At 35.1% G+C, this 17,711-nt stretch overlaps 1 protein-coding gene across 1 annotated transcript; it reads left to right on the top strand.

Annotated features, from left to right (window-relative positions):
* Positions 1–15,265: 15,265 nt before the first annotated feature.
* Positions 15,266–16,702, top strand: LOC309856975 (dnaJ homolog subfamily A member 1). Its single transcript, XM_082749917.1, has one exon. The coding sequence runs from the start codon at positions 15,385–15,387 to the stop codon at positions 16,576–16,578; it is 1,194 nt and encodes a 397-aa protein (XP_082606043.1). The 5' UTR covers positions 15,266–15,384; the 3' UTR covers positions 16,579–16,702.
* The last annotated feature ends 1,009 nt before the right edge of the window (positions 16,703–17,711 follow it).

The following is a 17,711-nucleotide window of genomic DNA, read 5'->3' as shown; positions in this document are numbered from 1 at the left end:
AGGAGGAAGCAGGCTACCCGCTGAGCAGAGAGCCTGATGCTGGGCTCGATCCCAGGACCCTGAGATCATGACCTGAGCCAAAGGCAGCGGCTTAACCCACTGAGCCACCCAGGTGCCCCTGAAATTTTATTTTTTTAATGTTTTACTTTTCTTTTCTTTTTTTTTAAAGATTTTATTTATTTATTTGAGAGACAGAGATCACAAGTAGGCAGAGAGGCAGGCAGTGAGAGAGAGAGAGAGAGGGGGAAGCAGGCTCCCTGCGGAGCAGAGAGCCCGATGCGGGGCTCAATCCAAGGACCCTGAGATCATGACCCGAGCTGAAGGCAGCAGCCCAACCCACTGCGCCACCCAGGCGCCCCAATGTTTTACTTTTCAATATACTACTTAGAATATAAAACCTATTCCATTTTGTAAGATGTTTACCATTTAAAAAATGGTAATTTTCTCATTGTGTCTTCCCCTCACATTGCTTTATTTTGAATAAAAAATTTCACAATAAACATAACTGATGCTTTCCTTCTGATGGTCCCTCTGTTGGTCATATTGTATATGAGCCATGACAATTAGTTTTACAAAATTTATTGATGTTTGTTGATATGTTTTATCATAACTAATTTTCCCTCCCTTATCTAGATTCCCCAGCTTTCAGACAGGTGGACACTTTAATAAACCATACCCAAGGGATGTATCAAGTACTTCTTAGACATTCTCTCAGATCCTTGAGGTGTCATTTTGCCTAGGGATTTGCAATAGGTTCTGCCAGAGGCACCACTGTGACAACTGATGTCCATGGTCTAATTCCTGCTAAGCTCAAGAGGTCACTGGTTTCCAAGTTTATCTATAAAATTAATGCATTCCAGCAAGTTCTTTTTTTTTAATATTAACAAACTTATTTTAAAGTTTATATGGAGAGGCAAAGACTCACAATAGTCAACATAGTGTTGAAGGAGAACAAAGACTGAGGACTGACTTCAAAGTTTACTAAAGCGATTGGGCGCCTGGGTGGCTCAGTTGGTTAAGCCTCTGCCTTCCGGCTCAGGTCATGATCCCAGGGGCTAGGGATCGAGTCCCGCATTGGGTTCTCTGCTCAGCAGGGAGCCTGCTTCTCCTCATCTCTCTCTCTGGCTGTCTCTCTGCCCATTTGTGATCTCTCTCTCTGTCAAATAAATAAATAAAATCTTTAAAAAAAGTTTACCATAACGATAATTGTAAGCATGATATTGTAATACCACAGAGAGACTAGATTAAAGCAACAGAATATATATTATCAATTATATTTTATATTTAATAGAAAAGCAAAAGCAATACAAGAGAGCAAAATACAATCTTTTAAACAAATGGTTCTGTAGCAATGGTGAAGCTAAATCTAAAAATATAAAATAAAATAAATCCAGGCAGATATCCTACACTCTTCACAAAAATTAACTCAGATTGGATTATAAACCTAAACATGAAACATGTAGAAGGTAATATAGAAGAAAATTTAAATGACCTTGGTTTTCGCAATAACTTTAGCTACAAAAGCACAAGCACTGAATTTAAAAATGTCTACTCTGTGAAACACAATGCCAAGAGAATGAAAAGGCAAAGCACAGACTATGAGAAAAAATTTGCAAAATACACATCTGGCAAAGGACTGTTAATCAAAAATACACAAAGACCCCTAAAAACTCAACAATGGGGGAAAAACCGGATTAAAAATGAGCCAAAGGCCTTAGCAGATACCTCACCAAAGAAAATATTACAGATGGCAAATAAGCATATAAAAAGATGCTTCACATCATATGTCATCAGGAAAATGCAAATTAAAACAAAAAAGAGACACCAGTACATACCCAGAATCCAGAGCACTGTCAACAGAACACGAAATGTTGGTGAGGATGTGGAGCAACAGGAATGTTCTTCCATGTGTATTGAGAATAAAGAATGGAAAACAACTTGGCAGTTTCTTACAAAACTAAACATATTCTTGCCAGATGATTCAGCAGTAGCAGCTCTTGGTATTTATCCAAAGAAGATGAAATCTATACCCACAAAGATGTCTATAGTAGTTTTATTCATAACTGACAAAAGCTTGGAAGCAACCAAGATATCCTTCCATAAGTGAAAGGTCAAAGAAAGTGTAGTACATGCAAACAATGGAATATTATTTAATGCTAGAGAAATGAATTACCAAGCTATGAAAAGATATGGATAGAAATATTTAATAAATATTTGATTTTAGGCTTCTACCAGTCTATCAATAGTATTAGTATATTTTAACAGTGAATGCTCAGCATTCATGAATTTACCTAATAAAACATTTTGGGTTCAATATTTTAAATACTTCAACCTCTATGATTATATTCCTAATAATTTTGAATTGGGGTAAATAAACCTTAATTTTTTGTAACTTGTTTCTTATTGCAAGAGAGCTCAATGAAATTTTAGAAAATAAAAATTTACAAAAAAAAAAGTTTAGTTTATTATTGCCAAATAATTTAAAACTTTATCTTATATTCAAATACATATATTTTTCTAAATTGATTTATATGCTACTAAAACCAAAAACTTTTAGTTATACTAGATTTCATATCCTGCAATCAATGCCAGAAATCCATCTGGCAATGATTTGTCTTAAATAGAGTTAAGATGGGTGTTATTACAATGCAAGATGGAAACAAAGATAGTATAACAATAGGTGATACATAACTTTTCCGTTTTGATCAAGTTACTAATCTACAAAAGGCTTTTATCAGTGACAGACTTGGGAATTTAACAAAACTTTTAAACTAGCATGTGCGACTCATTTTTAGAAAACAACACAATCAATAACACTTTATTTAAATTAAATCATGACTATTTCTCCATTTGAATAAAAAAGGTAGCAATCCCAATAAGTTTATTGAACATGAAAAGTTGAAATGCTATAATGCTCCTAAGGAATTAAATGATCCAGTCAAGAATAACAAAAAAAGGATATAAATTACCAAAGTGTTTGTATAATTGTAATGTACAACTGCCCATTATCGTTCCATAGTGTAGGCTTGTACAAGAACTCTATAAAAGAACTCCACTTCTAAACTGTGGAAAATATGTTCCCTTTCCCCCCATATACAACTATTAAGCCATTCATTTAGCTTTTAAAATATCCACTTAATACAGGCTTTTTACACATTTGAACAGGCAGCAGGGCTCTATTCTTATCGCTTACATCTGAAGGATAGACTTCTAGTGTAAGAGGTAAAGCCCATAAAGGAGCCCAATAATAACAACAAAATACAGTTTAGTGAGCCCTTACAATCTGCCAGCTACCTTTCTGAGAATACTTCAATTAATAAAACATATAAAATACCTGACCACAAAGAGCTCACATTCTTTTGAAATATAATAGTGAAATAAACCAATAATAGAGGGGCACCTGGGTGGCTCAGTCCATTGAGTGACTGCCTTTGGCTTGGGTCATGATCTCAGGGTCCTGGGATGTAACTCCCCAGCAGGCTTTCTAGGCAGTGGGGTGTTTTCTTCTTCCTCTGCGCACCCTCCCAATTCTCTCTCTCTCTGTCTCAAATAAGAAAATAAACCAGTAATAGAATAATGATTGATGGTTGATGGTGATAAGTGATACAAAGAAATACAAGAAAGGTAAAAGCCATTGAGGAATGCTGGGATGAATGTTAATTTTTTTTTGTTTTGGGTGGTTATATCTCATTTATGAGATGTTATTTGCACAAAGACCCAGGAAGTGAACGAGAGTGTTATACAAATATTAAAGGAAAAGATTGCTCTAGGCAGAGCAAGTAAGTATATAGACTTTGTGTGAACAGCTTGTCTGTTACTTTTGAGGAAAAGCAAGGAGGCCAATGAGGAGTTCATAGTGGTGGAGAGAGGAAGAACGTATTGATGTATGACCTTCTAGTACATTGAAACGCCTTCAGTTTTTATTTAATATGAAAGGGGAAGATACCAAAAGTCTTTCAACAGCAGAATAAAATCATATGACTTGATTTTTAGGTTAAATTGCTGTACCAAAATAAATTTGCATGGAGAAAGGAGTGCAGTATGTGTGGAAGTGGGGTTATCAATCAAGTCAATAATTCAGGAACATATGATGGTGTTTTTAGCATGCTGGGTGGTAATAGAAGTGGTGAGGTATGGTTTTCATTGTGTATATATTTTGATGGTGAATATTCTGGTGAACAGGATGGGGTATGTGCAGGACAGACATCAACATTTATTTTACCTGCACAAACAGAAGGGTGGAGTCTTCATTCCCTGATATGGAGAGAACTCTGAGTTCAAATGTTCTTTCTCATTAAATGGCATAGTGATGATGAGGATTTAGTCAGACAGTGAAAGAGAGCAGTAAGCATAGTGTTAAGCGGTAAGACATTATAATACATTGGAACATCAAAAAACGTTGTGTTGGATCATCTGTTTATGTGAGTAAATAAATAAATAAAGCTTCCTGGGGTTCTGATAGAGGTAAAGAAGACTGTATATGATCCAAAGGGGCACGTGCACCAAATGTTTATAGCATTAATATCCACAATAGCCAAACTATGGAAAGAACATAGATGTCCATCAACAAATGAAATATATATATATATATATATATATATATATATATATATATATATGCACACACAATGGAATACTATTCAGCCATCAAAAGAAATGAAATCTTGCCATTTGCGTTGACATGGATGGAACTGGAGGGTATTATGTTTAGCAAAATAAGTCAACCAGAGAAAGGCACTATCATATGATCTCCCTGATATGAGGAAATGGAGGTGCAATGTGGGGGGTTTGGGGAACAGGAAAAGAGTAAATGAAACAAAATGGGATCGGGAGGGAGAAAAACCATAAGAGACTCTTAATCTCACAAAACAAACTGAGAGTTTCCGGGGGGGGGGTGGGGAGGTTAGGGAGGTTAGGGAGAGTGTCCAATTCAAAAAAGGACATTTTAGGAAACCAATTCCATGTCATTTCAATAAAGGAAAGACAATAAACAATATAATTCTTTCCTTTTCTCCTGTGACTGCCTTTGGTTTAGAGAGGGCCATAATGTTTTCCTCTGAAATTATGTTGTTCTTGTTGCTGTTCTGTGGAGAAAGCCTGCCTATCATCCATCATCCGTTTTTGACAGAGTATTCAGGGATGCTTTAGTTGCATGTACGTCCAGTGCTCCTCTTAATATATTCCACAACTCCTGACTACCCATTAAGCAGTTCTCTTTTTGGTAAACCTCAGCTGGATTCTCAGAGTCCTGAGTCACTCCTGGTGGGTCTCCTTCTCTGACTTCTTGCCCGTCAGTATTCCCTTCCTTTTCCATTTCCCAACAGCAGGGCATGGGACATTCATGTCAAGGCAAGGTCCAGGGGTTCATTCACTTCGACGGCAGAGGAATACTGTGGTGCCGAAATGGACCCAAACTTCCTGATCCACTAGTCCTTGCAAAGGCATTGCGGCTCACTCCAAAAGTCTGCTCGAATGGGCCTTGCAAGCCGTCGGTATAGGCCGTCCCTTTCCTTCTGACTAAAGAGACTTGGTCCACATGTCTATACCCGTTACCACAACAAGTACAGTTAACTAATAATGACAACGGTTTCGGTCCAGGCCTCTTCAATGAGAGTTAGCTCTGATGCAGAAGGTCACTCCCTCGAAGTCTTTGCAAAGGTATTTAAGGGAAAGCCAGGTAGACAGAGGCCTCATCCCTTAGCCGTGTGTTTCACAACACTAGGAGACTAGGCCCCAGACAGCACCATATATCGATGCCATCACCTTTTACCTCGGAAAGGGACTTTCCGTACCTTAGTCATCACAGACGCATAGGCGAAAGACGCTGACAAAGTACGCTCTCACCCACAGGACGAGAAAACCCACGGAGAGCTATTCATACCTGCGAGGCCTCACCTTTTCTTGAAATATCTAGAAATTGTAGTGGAAAAGGACACCTTGCCATCTCCGGGGATATGTTGGCCTAAAGGAAGGTATACTGAATGTCATTTTCCTTCCTCTATGTCTCCAGAAAGGGGAAGTTGGACATTAAACCACAAGACATCCTGAGTTCTTGATCAGGTTCAGAGGGCTCTTGTTCTGTCCTTCCCGGAGCTTCCTACTTAAAGCCATAGGACACCAAGGTCATGGGAGAGGGACAGCTGCTTCAGTGAAGCCAGCATCTGTGATGTCACAAAGCTTTGAGGTCATAGCAACCACTCCTCATCAACCCAGGCCTGATCACTACACTTGACTGGAGTAGTCATGGGTGGGCCAAGAGGACCCCAGGCCATCCCAAACCTCTGGAGCTGCCTGGGTCTCTCACCAAGGCAGTTTGCGAAGCGAGTCGGTGTCACCTTCTCCATGGCCCAATTCATAGAGGAAAAAGGGATATTTTTCAAAATAAAAATTAGCGTATTTTTCAGAATATGATATAGTGTTATTCACTGAACTGAGGGAACAAATGTCAAAGTCTAACACAGTTTACAGAATGTTTTAACATAAATTGAAATTTAAATCTGACCAAATTTCACAGTTTTAAGTAAAATGATAGCACTTTATATCCTTGAAAAGTGGTAAGTGACCCAAAACATGGCTTAGAAAAACAAATTTAACACTACACTAGTCTGAGATGGTTAAGTTATGGTACAACTTGCCATTGTGTATCATCAAATGGTATATATTTTCTTTTGGGCTTGTCATTATATTTTATTTTAGCCATTCTGGTAAGTGTGTAGTGATATCTCAGTGTCATTTTAATTGCATTTCCTTGATGTCTAATTATGTCAAAATATATTACTTTGATGTTTAATGCTCTGAGCTTTCTCAGTTCAAGACCATGAAGCCACTTAGGAAAAATACAGTTGCAGAGGCACTCATAGACCAACTCTTATTTCGAAATAAGAAGAAACATTACTACCCATTCCAACAAAAATTAGATTTGTTATGCAGCAGGGATTTTATAAATTACCTACACAACTTATATAGTAAGATGAAATGGGACAGGCGGCTTCTTGCAGCTATATACAACATCATTTTAATTTCAATTTTCAGTATAATTTTTCCAAGGTATACACAGAATATATATTTAATGTAAATTGTGAACATTTTAAACTCTGTATATGGAAATTAGTCAATTTTAAGTTTATAACAATCAAAATTAACGGAAGTTTATTTTAAATTAGTTAGCTTTCTCTGCATTGCAAGACAGAATAATCAAGAATTGGTAAGAAAAAAGTAATCTCTGTAAAATTACCGGGGGTGCATTATAAAGTGTTCGGTAACCGATCAAACTCACAATTTGGATTGAATGGCAAGTGATTTTTAAAATCTGGAACTCATTGTCAATTTTTTTTCTTCATTGTGTCTTAATAAATTACTATGTTCATTTGCATGGAAGTGAAGAAAAATGCATGACATTTCATCTCAACACTAACACCTTTAACTGGCAACTCTGAATGTACTTTACAGCAGTGTAACAAAGTAAAGATCAATGATGTTTCATGAAATATTTGTTATAATTCTCAAGGAGATAGGGAGTTTGTGCAAAAATGCAAATCACTTTGCGACTAAACACATTGTTTATTTCAGCTAATTTTAAGAAAATATGCTGAGAATCTCTCAAAAAAGGAAGCAATGATTTAGGTTTGCCTTCAAACTCCTTATCTAATCCTGAACCAACAGCACATAGTTCAAAGAGCAACTAATTTGAGTAGCTCCAATTTACACATTTCCTAACAATGCTTAATTTAGTGGAATTTCTGTCCAATTATGGTAATTTGATGTAATGAAAGACAAAAGTTCAAAAAGATCATCCTTAATTTATATAGATGCCAAACTCTGCATTTTCTGAATGACGCCCAGGAACGTATTTTCAAAAACAAACAAACAATGCCAGAACCACTATTAGGTCATCTCTAGGCAGAAAGTGACTCAGAGCTTACATTACTCTCTCCCTGAAAGTATACTGTAGGCACTGAAACTACTACCCTGAGTCTGTGCTATCAAATTCCTTAAGTTAGAAAGTTTTAAAACCCGTCTGTGTGGGAGTATTTCATTTACAGATAGAGATTTGGTTGTTTATACATTTTCATACTTGATTTTTAGGATGTAATAACTATGTTTTAAAATTCATGGTGGTTTTGAATACTGTTGGATAATTGTGCTAAAATGGTATATCCATTCCTCCTAGGAAACAGAAATTATAGAAAGGTAGTGCTTTTCAAATCTGACATCTTTGAGTCATTGCAGTTTCATATAAATGCAATAGGAAAAGTGTCATTCATGTTTATGATATTTTCTATAAATAAATTAGAATGTACTGGAGGCCTGATATAAAGTGGGATGCCTAAACTTCAGTAAGATCTTGTTTTCAATTCAAAATAAATTTTATTTTTTATTTTTTTATAATGTCCCTCAATTTCAGATAAGCACCCCCGTAAGGTCCACTCTGTTTTTTTTTTTAAGAATTTATTTATTTTATTTGACAGATAGAGATCACAAGTAGGCAGAGAGGCAGGCAGAAAGAGAGGAGGAAGCAGGCTCCCTGCTAGGCAAAGAGCCCGATGCGGGGCTCGATCCCAGGACCCTGGGATCATGACCTGAGCCAAAGGCAGAGGCTTTAACCCACTGAGCCACCCAGGCGCCCCCAAAATAAATTTTAAATTGAATTATGCACCTCTAAGTTCAGAGACAATAAACATCAACCAACACAATTAATAAGTTCTATTTCTTAAAATTTCGGGAACATTGATAGTCTCATCTCCTGGAAGAACAACAGCTAAAATTTTTGGTCATGGATTCTTGCTAAAATATCACTTTCCCAAAGAAAATTAATGTTATGAATTTTCGTTGATTGTTATTGATCATGAAGAATATAACAACCACGATAAAAAGAGTAGGAAAAACATGATATCTCATCTGTAAGGGCATGTGGAAAGTAGGAAATGCTAATAAAAATAACTACCATTATTTCCTAAGTTAACATAATATAACAGAACAAAAATATTTCAAAACAATGTTTTCTTTTTTTTTTTAAGATTTTATTTATTTATTTGACAGAGAGAGATCACAAGTAGGCAGAGAGGCAGGCAGAAAGAGAGGAGGAAGCAGGCACCCTGCTGAGCAGAGAGCCCAATGTGGGACTCGATCCAAGGACTCTGAGATTATGACCTGAGCCGAAGGCAGCGGCTTAACCCACTGAGCCACCCAGGCACCCCCATAACAATATTTTCTAGGCTCATTCTGATAACTCTTTTCTACATTCAAATTTAAAGGTTGAGGCATGTGATATATATTACACAAAAAACATCCCAAGGAATTCGTTAAAAAAAAAACTCTTAATAAAGAACAAATCCAAAGGAATTTCTTTTCTAATTTAATTAACAAATTATGAATCGACTTACCTATTTAATACAGCGTATCAGGCACCAATAATATTTTTTAATCGTCACACCTGATGCAATAGTTACCATCTTTCAGACATACTGATCACGAACAAGCAAATAAACAAGAGCACCGTAGCTTAAGATCTACCTGCATAAATATAGGCTACTTCAGACAATCTCTTCACCACAACATAGAAATGAATAGAAATCATACATGCTCTGTATGGACATACAGATGAGATAGAAGGGGATGGATGTTAATATATGCAGAATCTTTATTAATTACATTGTAAACCATAATATGGAAAAACAGAATACAATTTTAGAAATACCCAGGTCACCATCATTGTTTTATTTTTATATGTGTAGATAAGGAGTTTAATAAACAATCCATGACTATTCAACTCCTTATATTTTGAAAATTTTAGTAAAAGTAACAAACCTAGCACCTAGAAAATTATACTTATCTGCAACATACAGCTTTGCCAGCATGGTAGAGGAAAAGCAAAACAAAATAAGTAAGAAAAGTTTAACATTTCACAAGAGATTTGCTTTTATTTTTTATTTATTATTTTTTATTTTTCATTAATTATTTACTTCTATTTTCTACTTTATTTTAATGAAAATGTCATGACCATAACATAAGAGCAGAATTAAACCAACATGAGAAATTATTTTTTCATAAGTTAAAATAAACTAGCTTGGTGATTAATTCAAAATTATATTACAAACTTCAGTGTTCTTGAAGTAAGTATCACTGCATAAACAAATGAGTCAGGAGTCATAAACTAATGATGATTCTAAATGTTATTTAGAGAGACATTCTGTTCTTAATATATTTCAAATATTCTACACAAGACAAAGTGGATCCAAGTAATCTGTAGGCAAAATAAGATTTTAGAGAAGTATATATTTCCAACAGTATTTATAAAATATTACTTTTATGTAAGGCATCATCCTGGACTTTGTGGAAAACACACAAAGGAGTAAGAAGTGGCCCTTCAAGAAACATATACAATATCAAGGTTTAACATGAAGCAGCATGTCTTCTCTAAGTAAAAAAAAAAAACATTGTACCAACTGACTTTACTGAAACTTTATATTTATTGCTCTCATTTTAGGTCATAGTGTCCTTCTGCATGCAGGCTGCTATAACGGACATGATATAGACTTAATAGCTTATAAAGAACAGGAATTTATTTCTCACAGTTCTAGAACGGAGAAGTTCAAGATTAAGGAATGGGCAGATCCAGGGAGAGCCCACTTCCTCATAGATGGCTATCTTCTCACTGTAAACGTACATGATGAATGAATCAAGAGAACTCACTGGGGTCTCCTTTAAAAGGACTGTAATCCCACTTATGACCTAATCACCTCCCAAAGGCCCCTAAGTTTTAATACTATCACTTCCAGAGTTAGATTCCATAATATGATTTTGGGAGACATAAACATTCACACCATAGTATATATAAACAAAAAAAGATACAAAAACAACAAACAAAAAAATTATTTTAACTACCTATTATTTTCAACTACATAAACTTTTAATTTGTTTCTATATAATATTAAATAACTCATTTGAGTGATTCACTTATATCCAATGCATCTGAGTGCAATTAAATTTGCTTACCCAGCATATCCAGAAGCATATTTCTTCAGACTATCCCATTCCCCACCTTACAGGATTTACCACAATTAGAAGACATGGGATAGAGGATAGATAGATAGATGTATACATAAACACACTTGTACATACCCATATGCATATTTTTTCCTGTTAATGATACTCATGCAAATAAAATTTAAGCTCAAGGAAACCTGTCTTGTGTGTTACTTAATATCCAGTTTTTAGTCAACATCCAAAAACAAATAATCCAATAAAACCATGGATAGAAGACATGAACAAGTGTTTCCCCAAAGAACACATTCAAATGTTCAGTAGATACATGATGTGGTATATATGTTCAATGGAATACTATGCAGCCATCAAAAGAAATGAAATCCTGCTATTTGTGATGACGTGGATGGAAGTAGAGGGTATTATGCTTGGCGAAATAAATCAATCTGAGAAAGACAACTATCATATGATCTCCCTGATATGTTGAAGTGGAGATGCAACATAGGCAGTTTCGGGCATACGAAAAGAAAAATGAAAAAAGATGGTATTAGGAGGGAGACAAACCATAAAAGACTGAATCTCACAAAACAGACTGAGGGTTGCTGGGGGGAGGTGCGTTGGGAGAGGATGGTGGGGGTATGGACATTGGAGAGGGCAGGTGCTATGGTGAGTGATGGTGAGTGCTGTGAAATGTGTAAACCTGGTGATTCACAGACCTGTACCCCTAGGGATTAAAACACATTATATAAAAAATTTTAAAAAATAATTTAAAAAACCCATTAAAGAAAAAACACAGATTGCAAGCCCCGAGCTAATCTCATATTCAATCAAAACTTTTGAAAGTTTTCCCCTTAAAGATCAGAAGAAAGACAAGTGTGTCCATTTTCACTACTCTCATTTGACACAGTAGTGGATGTCCTAGCCAGAGAAACAAGGAACACATAGAAATAAGAGACTCCAAAAAAAAAAAAAAAAAGGAAGTAGTAAAATTTTCTTTTTTTGGATAACATGAACTTACATGTTAAAAAATCCTAAAAAATTCACAATAAATTTGAATAAACAAATTTAGTAAAATTACCAAATACAAGATCAATATATAAAAGAAAAGAATTTTGTTTTGTTTCTTTTTTTTTTTTATGGACTGCTTCCCAGTTTGTCATGTCATCCTTGTTCAGTGATCACGCTAATCTTCTCTGCACCATTCCAATTTTAGTATATGTGCTGCCAAAGTAAGCACAAGACAGGAGCATTTTAACATTCTAATGATGAACTATCTGAAAAAATAAAGAAAACAATCTAATTCACAATAGTATCAAAAATAATAAAATACTTAGGAATAGATTTAACTAAGAAGATGAAAGATCTGTACTCCATAAACTATGACATTGATAAAGAAATTGAAGGTGACAGAAATGGAAAGATAGCTCATATTTATGAATGGTAAGAATTAACATTGTTAAAATGTCCATACTACCGAAACCATCTGTAAATCCAATTCCTATCAAAAATCCAATGTTAGGGGCGCGTGGTTGGCTCAGTGGGTTAAGCCGCTGCCTTCAGCTCTGGTCATGATCCCAGGGTCCTGGGATCAAGCCACGCATCAGGCTCTCTGCTCAGCAGGAAGCCTGCTTCCTCTTCTCTCTCTGCCTGCCTCTCTGCCTGCTTGTCATCTCTCTCTGTCAAATAAATAAATTAAAAATCTTAAAAAAAAACCCAATATTATTGTTTTACAGAAGTAAGTAAAGAATCCTAAAGTTTATATGAGACCATGAAAGACAACAAATAATCAAAGCAGTTCTGAGAAAGAATGAAGAAGGGAGATTACACTTCTTGATTTGAAACTATACTACAAAGCCCTCATGCTCAAAACAATAAAGTATACTGGCATAAAAACAGACCAATAAACAAGTAGAACAGAATTGAGAGTCCAGAAATAAATCCTTTCATACAGTCACCTAATATTTGACAGGGGCCAACATATGTAATGGGGAAAGATAGTCTGTTCAATAAATGATATTTAAAACTGAATAGTCACATAAACAGTATGAAAAGGGAACCTTATATCACTCATAAGTCTGAACTTGAAATAGATTAAAGACTTAAAGGTGATGCATGAAACTAAATTTCCTAAAGGAAAACATAGGAAAAATTCTCCTTGACATTGGTCTTGCCAATAGTTTTTTGGATACCAGACCAAAAACACAAGCAAAAAAAGCAAAAATAAATAAATGGTATTACATCAAACTAACGTTTCTGCATTGCCAAAAAAAGGGAGAGAGAATGAAAACACAATCCACAGAATGTAAGAAAATACTTACGAATCTTATATCTGAAAAGAGGTTAATAACCAACAGATACAAATAGAAAAAAATATATGATTAAAAAAATAGCAAAAGGATCTCAATAGACTTTTTTTTCAAAAAAGTTATATAAATGACCAACAGGAGCATTAAAAAGTGCTCAACGTAAAAATCTCAGGGCAAAGTCCTTATGTTGTTGTTGTTGTTGTTTACCTCTGAAAAACACAGCAAGATATTAGAATATATACTACCAAAAAATTGAAACTAACCAATTTTGGTAAATATTGGGGAAAACGGGGAACTTATGCACTGTAATAGGGATATAAATTTGTATGGAAAACAGTATGGAGATTATTCATATTATTAAAAGTAAAATTACCATATGATTCAGTAATCCCACTTCTAGGTATCTATCTAAAGAAAACGAAGTTCACTGTTCAAAGACATATCTGCACTCTTATGTTTATTATAAAATTATTAACTCTAAGCAAGAGATGGAAATAACTTCAGTATCCATTAATGGATGAATGAGTAAAATAAGTATGGTAAATATATACTACGGAATACTACTTAACCATGAAAAATTAAGAAATACTGCCATTTACAACAGCATGGATGGATCTTGAAGGTATTATTCTAAGTGAAATATTTCAAAGATTTTATATATTTTTTTAATTTATGTATTATGATATCCCTTACATACAGAATCTGAGGAAAAGGAAAACTAATGGAAACTTAGAGTTGAGTTGACAAGGGGTGAACCTGGGGTGGAGTAAGATGGTCAAAGGGTGCAAACTTGCAACTATAATATGAAAAAGTTCTGGGGATCTAATGTACAGCATGATGATCATAGTTAATAAGATATACATACTTTTTTTTATTGTGCTTCCCTTTAATAAACTTTGCATATATCACATTCTTACAAGTTGAAAGTTTATAGCAATCTTGTATAAAAGAGGTCTGCTGCCACCATTTTTCTAACAACATTTGTTCATTTTGTGTCTCTTTGTCACATGTTGGTAATTCTTGCAATATATCAAGTTTTTTCATTATTATTGTATTTGTTATGGTGATCTGTGATCAGTAATTATGACCCACTGAAAACTCAGAACTAGTGTACTTAAGGTATATACATTGATTTTCTTTAAAAACATAATGCTTTTGAACAGTGCAGTATAGTTTTTATTTTTTATATGCACTGGGAAACATAATTTTTTATATGCACTGGGAAACCAAAAAATATAATAATTTGACTTAGTTTATTGAGATAATCACTTTATTGAGGCAGTCTGGAACAAAACCCACAAGACCTCTGAAGTTTATCTCTACTATACTATATACATAAAAGTTGCTAAGAGAGTAGATCTTAAAATTCCTTACGATACATGCATAAAAAACAGTGGCAACTATACGAGATAGTAGATGTATTAACATTTTTGTGTAGATTATATTGCAATAAAGATGTATACCAATTTATCAAATTGTACAAAATTTACACAATGTTAAAAGTTTGCAATGTTATAAGAAATCATTTCTTAAATTTACAAATATGTCGATTTTTTTCAATAAAGCTGGAAAAAACTTTTTGTAGAATTAATCTATTTTTCAAAAAAGGAAGTAAGGCAGTAGAAACTGCAACTAACTCTGAAATAATAGAATATAAAATCCATTTTTGGTATATACACTGTGACAAAAACTATTACTTAGTTTACAATGGAGGAGTACTTATGAAGCATGAAGGATGGTCTATAAAAAAGGCTGAAAGAGCTCAGTTTTAAGGTTTAAATTTAATATCTTCTTTTAAAATACTAAACTGACCACCCAGTGTTCCAAACATCAATGTCTTAACTGCATGAATTTATTTCATACAACTCTATAATCTAGTTTCATAAGAAAGCAGCATGCAAAGTTTGAATAAGACAGACTTGCTTAAGTTTCTTTATGTTCAACAGTAAAGGATACCTCCTTAAAAACAAATAGAAGGAACTTTCCAGAACGCTCGGTGAGACGCGGAGGAGCGGCGGCTACCCGAGCTGCGCCCAGCAACGCGCTCCTTCCCGCTCCCCCACATCGGCCTCGGCCCTCTCACCGGCTGTAGAAAATGGTGAAAGAAACCACTTATTATGATGTTTTGGGGGTCAAACCCAATGCCACCCAAGAAGAACTGAAAAAGGCCTACAGGAAACTGGCTTTGAAGTACCACCCTGATAAGAATCCAAATGAAGGAGAGAAGTTTAAACAGATTTCTCAAGCTTATGAAGTACTCTCTGATGCAAAGAAAAGGGAATTATATGACAAAGGAGGTGAACAGGCAATTAAAGAAGGTGGAGCTGGTGGTGGTTTTGGCTCCCCCATGGACATCTTTGATATGTTTTTTGGAGGAGGAGGAAGAATGCAGAGAGAAAGGAGAGGTAAAAATGTTGTGCATCAGCTCTCAGTAACCTTAGAAGATTTATATAACGGTGCAACAAGAAAACTAGCTCTGCAAAAGAATGTGATTTGCGATAAATGTGAAGGCCGAGGTGGTAAGAAAGGAGCAGTTGAGTGTTGTCCCAATTGCCGAGGTACTGGAATGCAAATAAGAATTCATCAGATAGGACCTGGAATGGTTCAGCAAATTCAGTCTGTGTGCATGGAGTGCCAGGGCCATGGGGAACGGATCAGTCCTAAAGATAGATGTAAAAGCTGCAATGGAAGGAAGATAGTTCGAGAGAAGAAGATTCTAGAAGTTCATATTGACAAAGGCATGAAAGATGGCCAGAAGATAACATTCCATGGTGAGGGAGACCAAGAACCAGGACTGGAACCAGGAGATATTATCATTGTTTTAGATCAGAAGGATCATGCTGTTTTTACTCGGCGAGGAGAAGACCTTTTCATGTGTATGGACATACAGCTGGTTGAAGCACTGTGCGGTTTTCAAAAGCCAATATCTACTCTTGACAACCGAACCATTGTCATCACCTCTCATCCAGGTCAAATTGTCAAGCATGGAGATATCAAGTGTGTGCTAAATGAAGGCATGCCAATTTATCGTAGGCCATATGAGAAGGGTCGCCTCATCATCGAATTTAAGGTAAATTTTCCTGAGAATGGCTTTCTGTCTCCTGATAAACTCTCTTTGCTGGAAAAACTCCTACCTGAGAGGAAGGAAGTAGAAGAGACTGATGAAATGGACCAGGTAGAACTGGTGGACTTTGATCCAAATCAGGAAAGACGGCGCCATTACAATGGGGAAGCATATGAGGATGATGAACATCATCCCAGGGGTGGTGTTCAGTGTCAGACCTCTTAATGGGGCCAGTGAATAACACTGCTGGCATTTTATGTGCAGTAGTGAATGAGTGAAGGACTATAATCATAGCTCACTACTTGCTATTGTTTTTGTTTTAATATTCAACTATAGTAGTGTTTTAAAAGTTAAATGAAGAATAAACTCAAATATAAAAGCTCTGAAAAAAAAAAAAATAGAAGAAAAATCAGCATATTTATTATGATAATTATTATTCATAAGGAGATTCATATTGAATTAGGGAATATATATCCTCAGAGGGGGTAAAGTAAAATGAAATTTATGTTGGTAAATGTGTCTAATAATAGTCAATACAATGCCTCAATATAAATGAATATTACCATTTTGAACAATTTAATTACTATTACTAGAATTATTATAAGTATAAAAATAGCTATCATTTTAGCATGGAATATGAGACTCTCATGCTCCATGCTTCATCACATCCACACAACAACGCTGCATAATAAGTATTATCATCACCATTTCATGGGTGAAAAAACTGAGGCTAACACATTTAGATAACTGGTTTATGATTACATGGGTAGCAAAAATGCATCACACTAATTTAGGCTTTATGATTTCAGAATTGTACTCTTTCCACTGCACATTCTATTACTCTGTAAATACTTGGCCTGTTTTCATTTGGTTCTTTAATTTTATTCATGTGGTGATGGCTTAAAGCTTCCTTTAAAGGAAGCTTAAAAATTTCATTTAACCAAAAGCTCCCAAGAATTAAAAATGCCACGGATCTAATGTAGACATGGATATCATTAGTTAATGGGTAACTATATATTTTCCACCCTAGTGAGATAACAATCAGAGTATTTTTCTAAGTTTTAGTCTCTCAGTGTTAAAAAGGACTTTGTTAAAATAGAAATATTTAGACAAAGGTGATCAAAAGTCTGAATCAGGTCACCTTAAGGTAAATATTAGGAACCTGAGGAAACAAATGGAGATTTGAACACTGAGCTATGATATAATGAATGGTTTCAAGTATTTAGTAGAGTATAGAAAAGCCCTTTAAAGCCTGGTCTTAGCCTAGCATTGCAGCTTCTGGGATATCTGTCTATCTATCATCTATCTATCTAGATATAAATTTGAAAACTTTTTTAACTTAAAGATTTTGAGAAATA

This window comes from Mustela nivalis (assembly GCF_964662115.1).
Source record: "Mustela nivalis genome assembly, contig: HAP1_SCAFFOLD_53, whole genome shotgun sequence".
NCBI classification, from domain to species: Eukaryota; Metazoa; Chordata; class Mammalia; order Carnivora; family Mustelidae; genus Mustela; species Mustela nivalis.
Note: the sequence above shows the minus strand (reverse complement) of the source record. Positions and strands in the feature narration are given on the sequence as shown.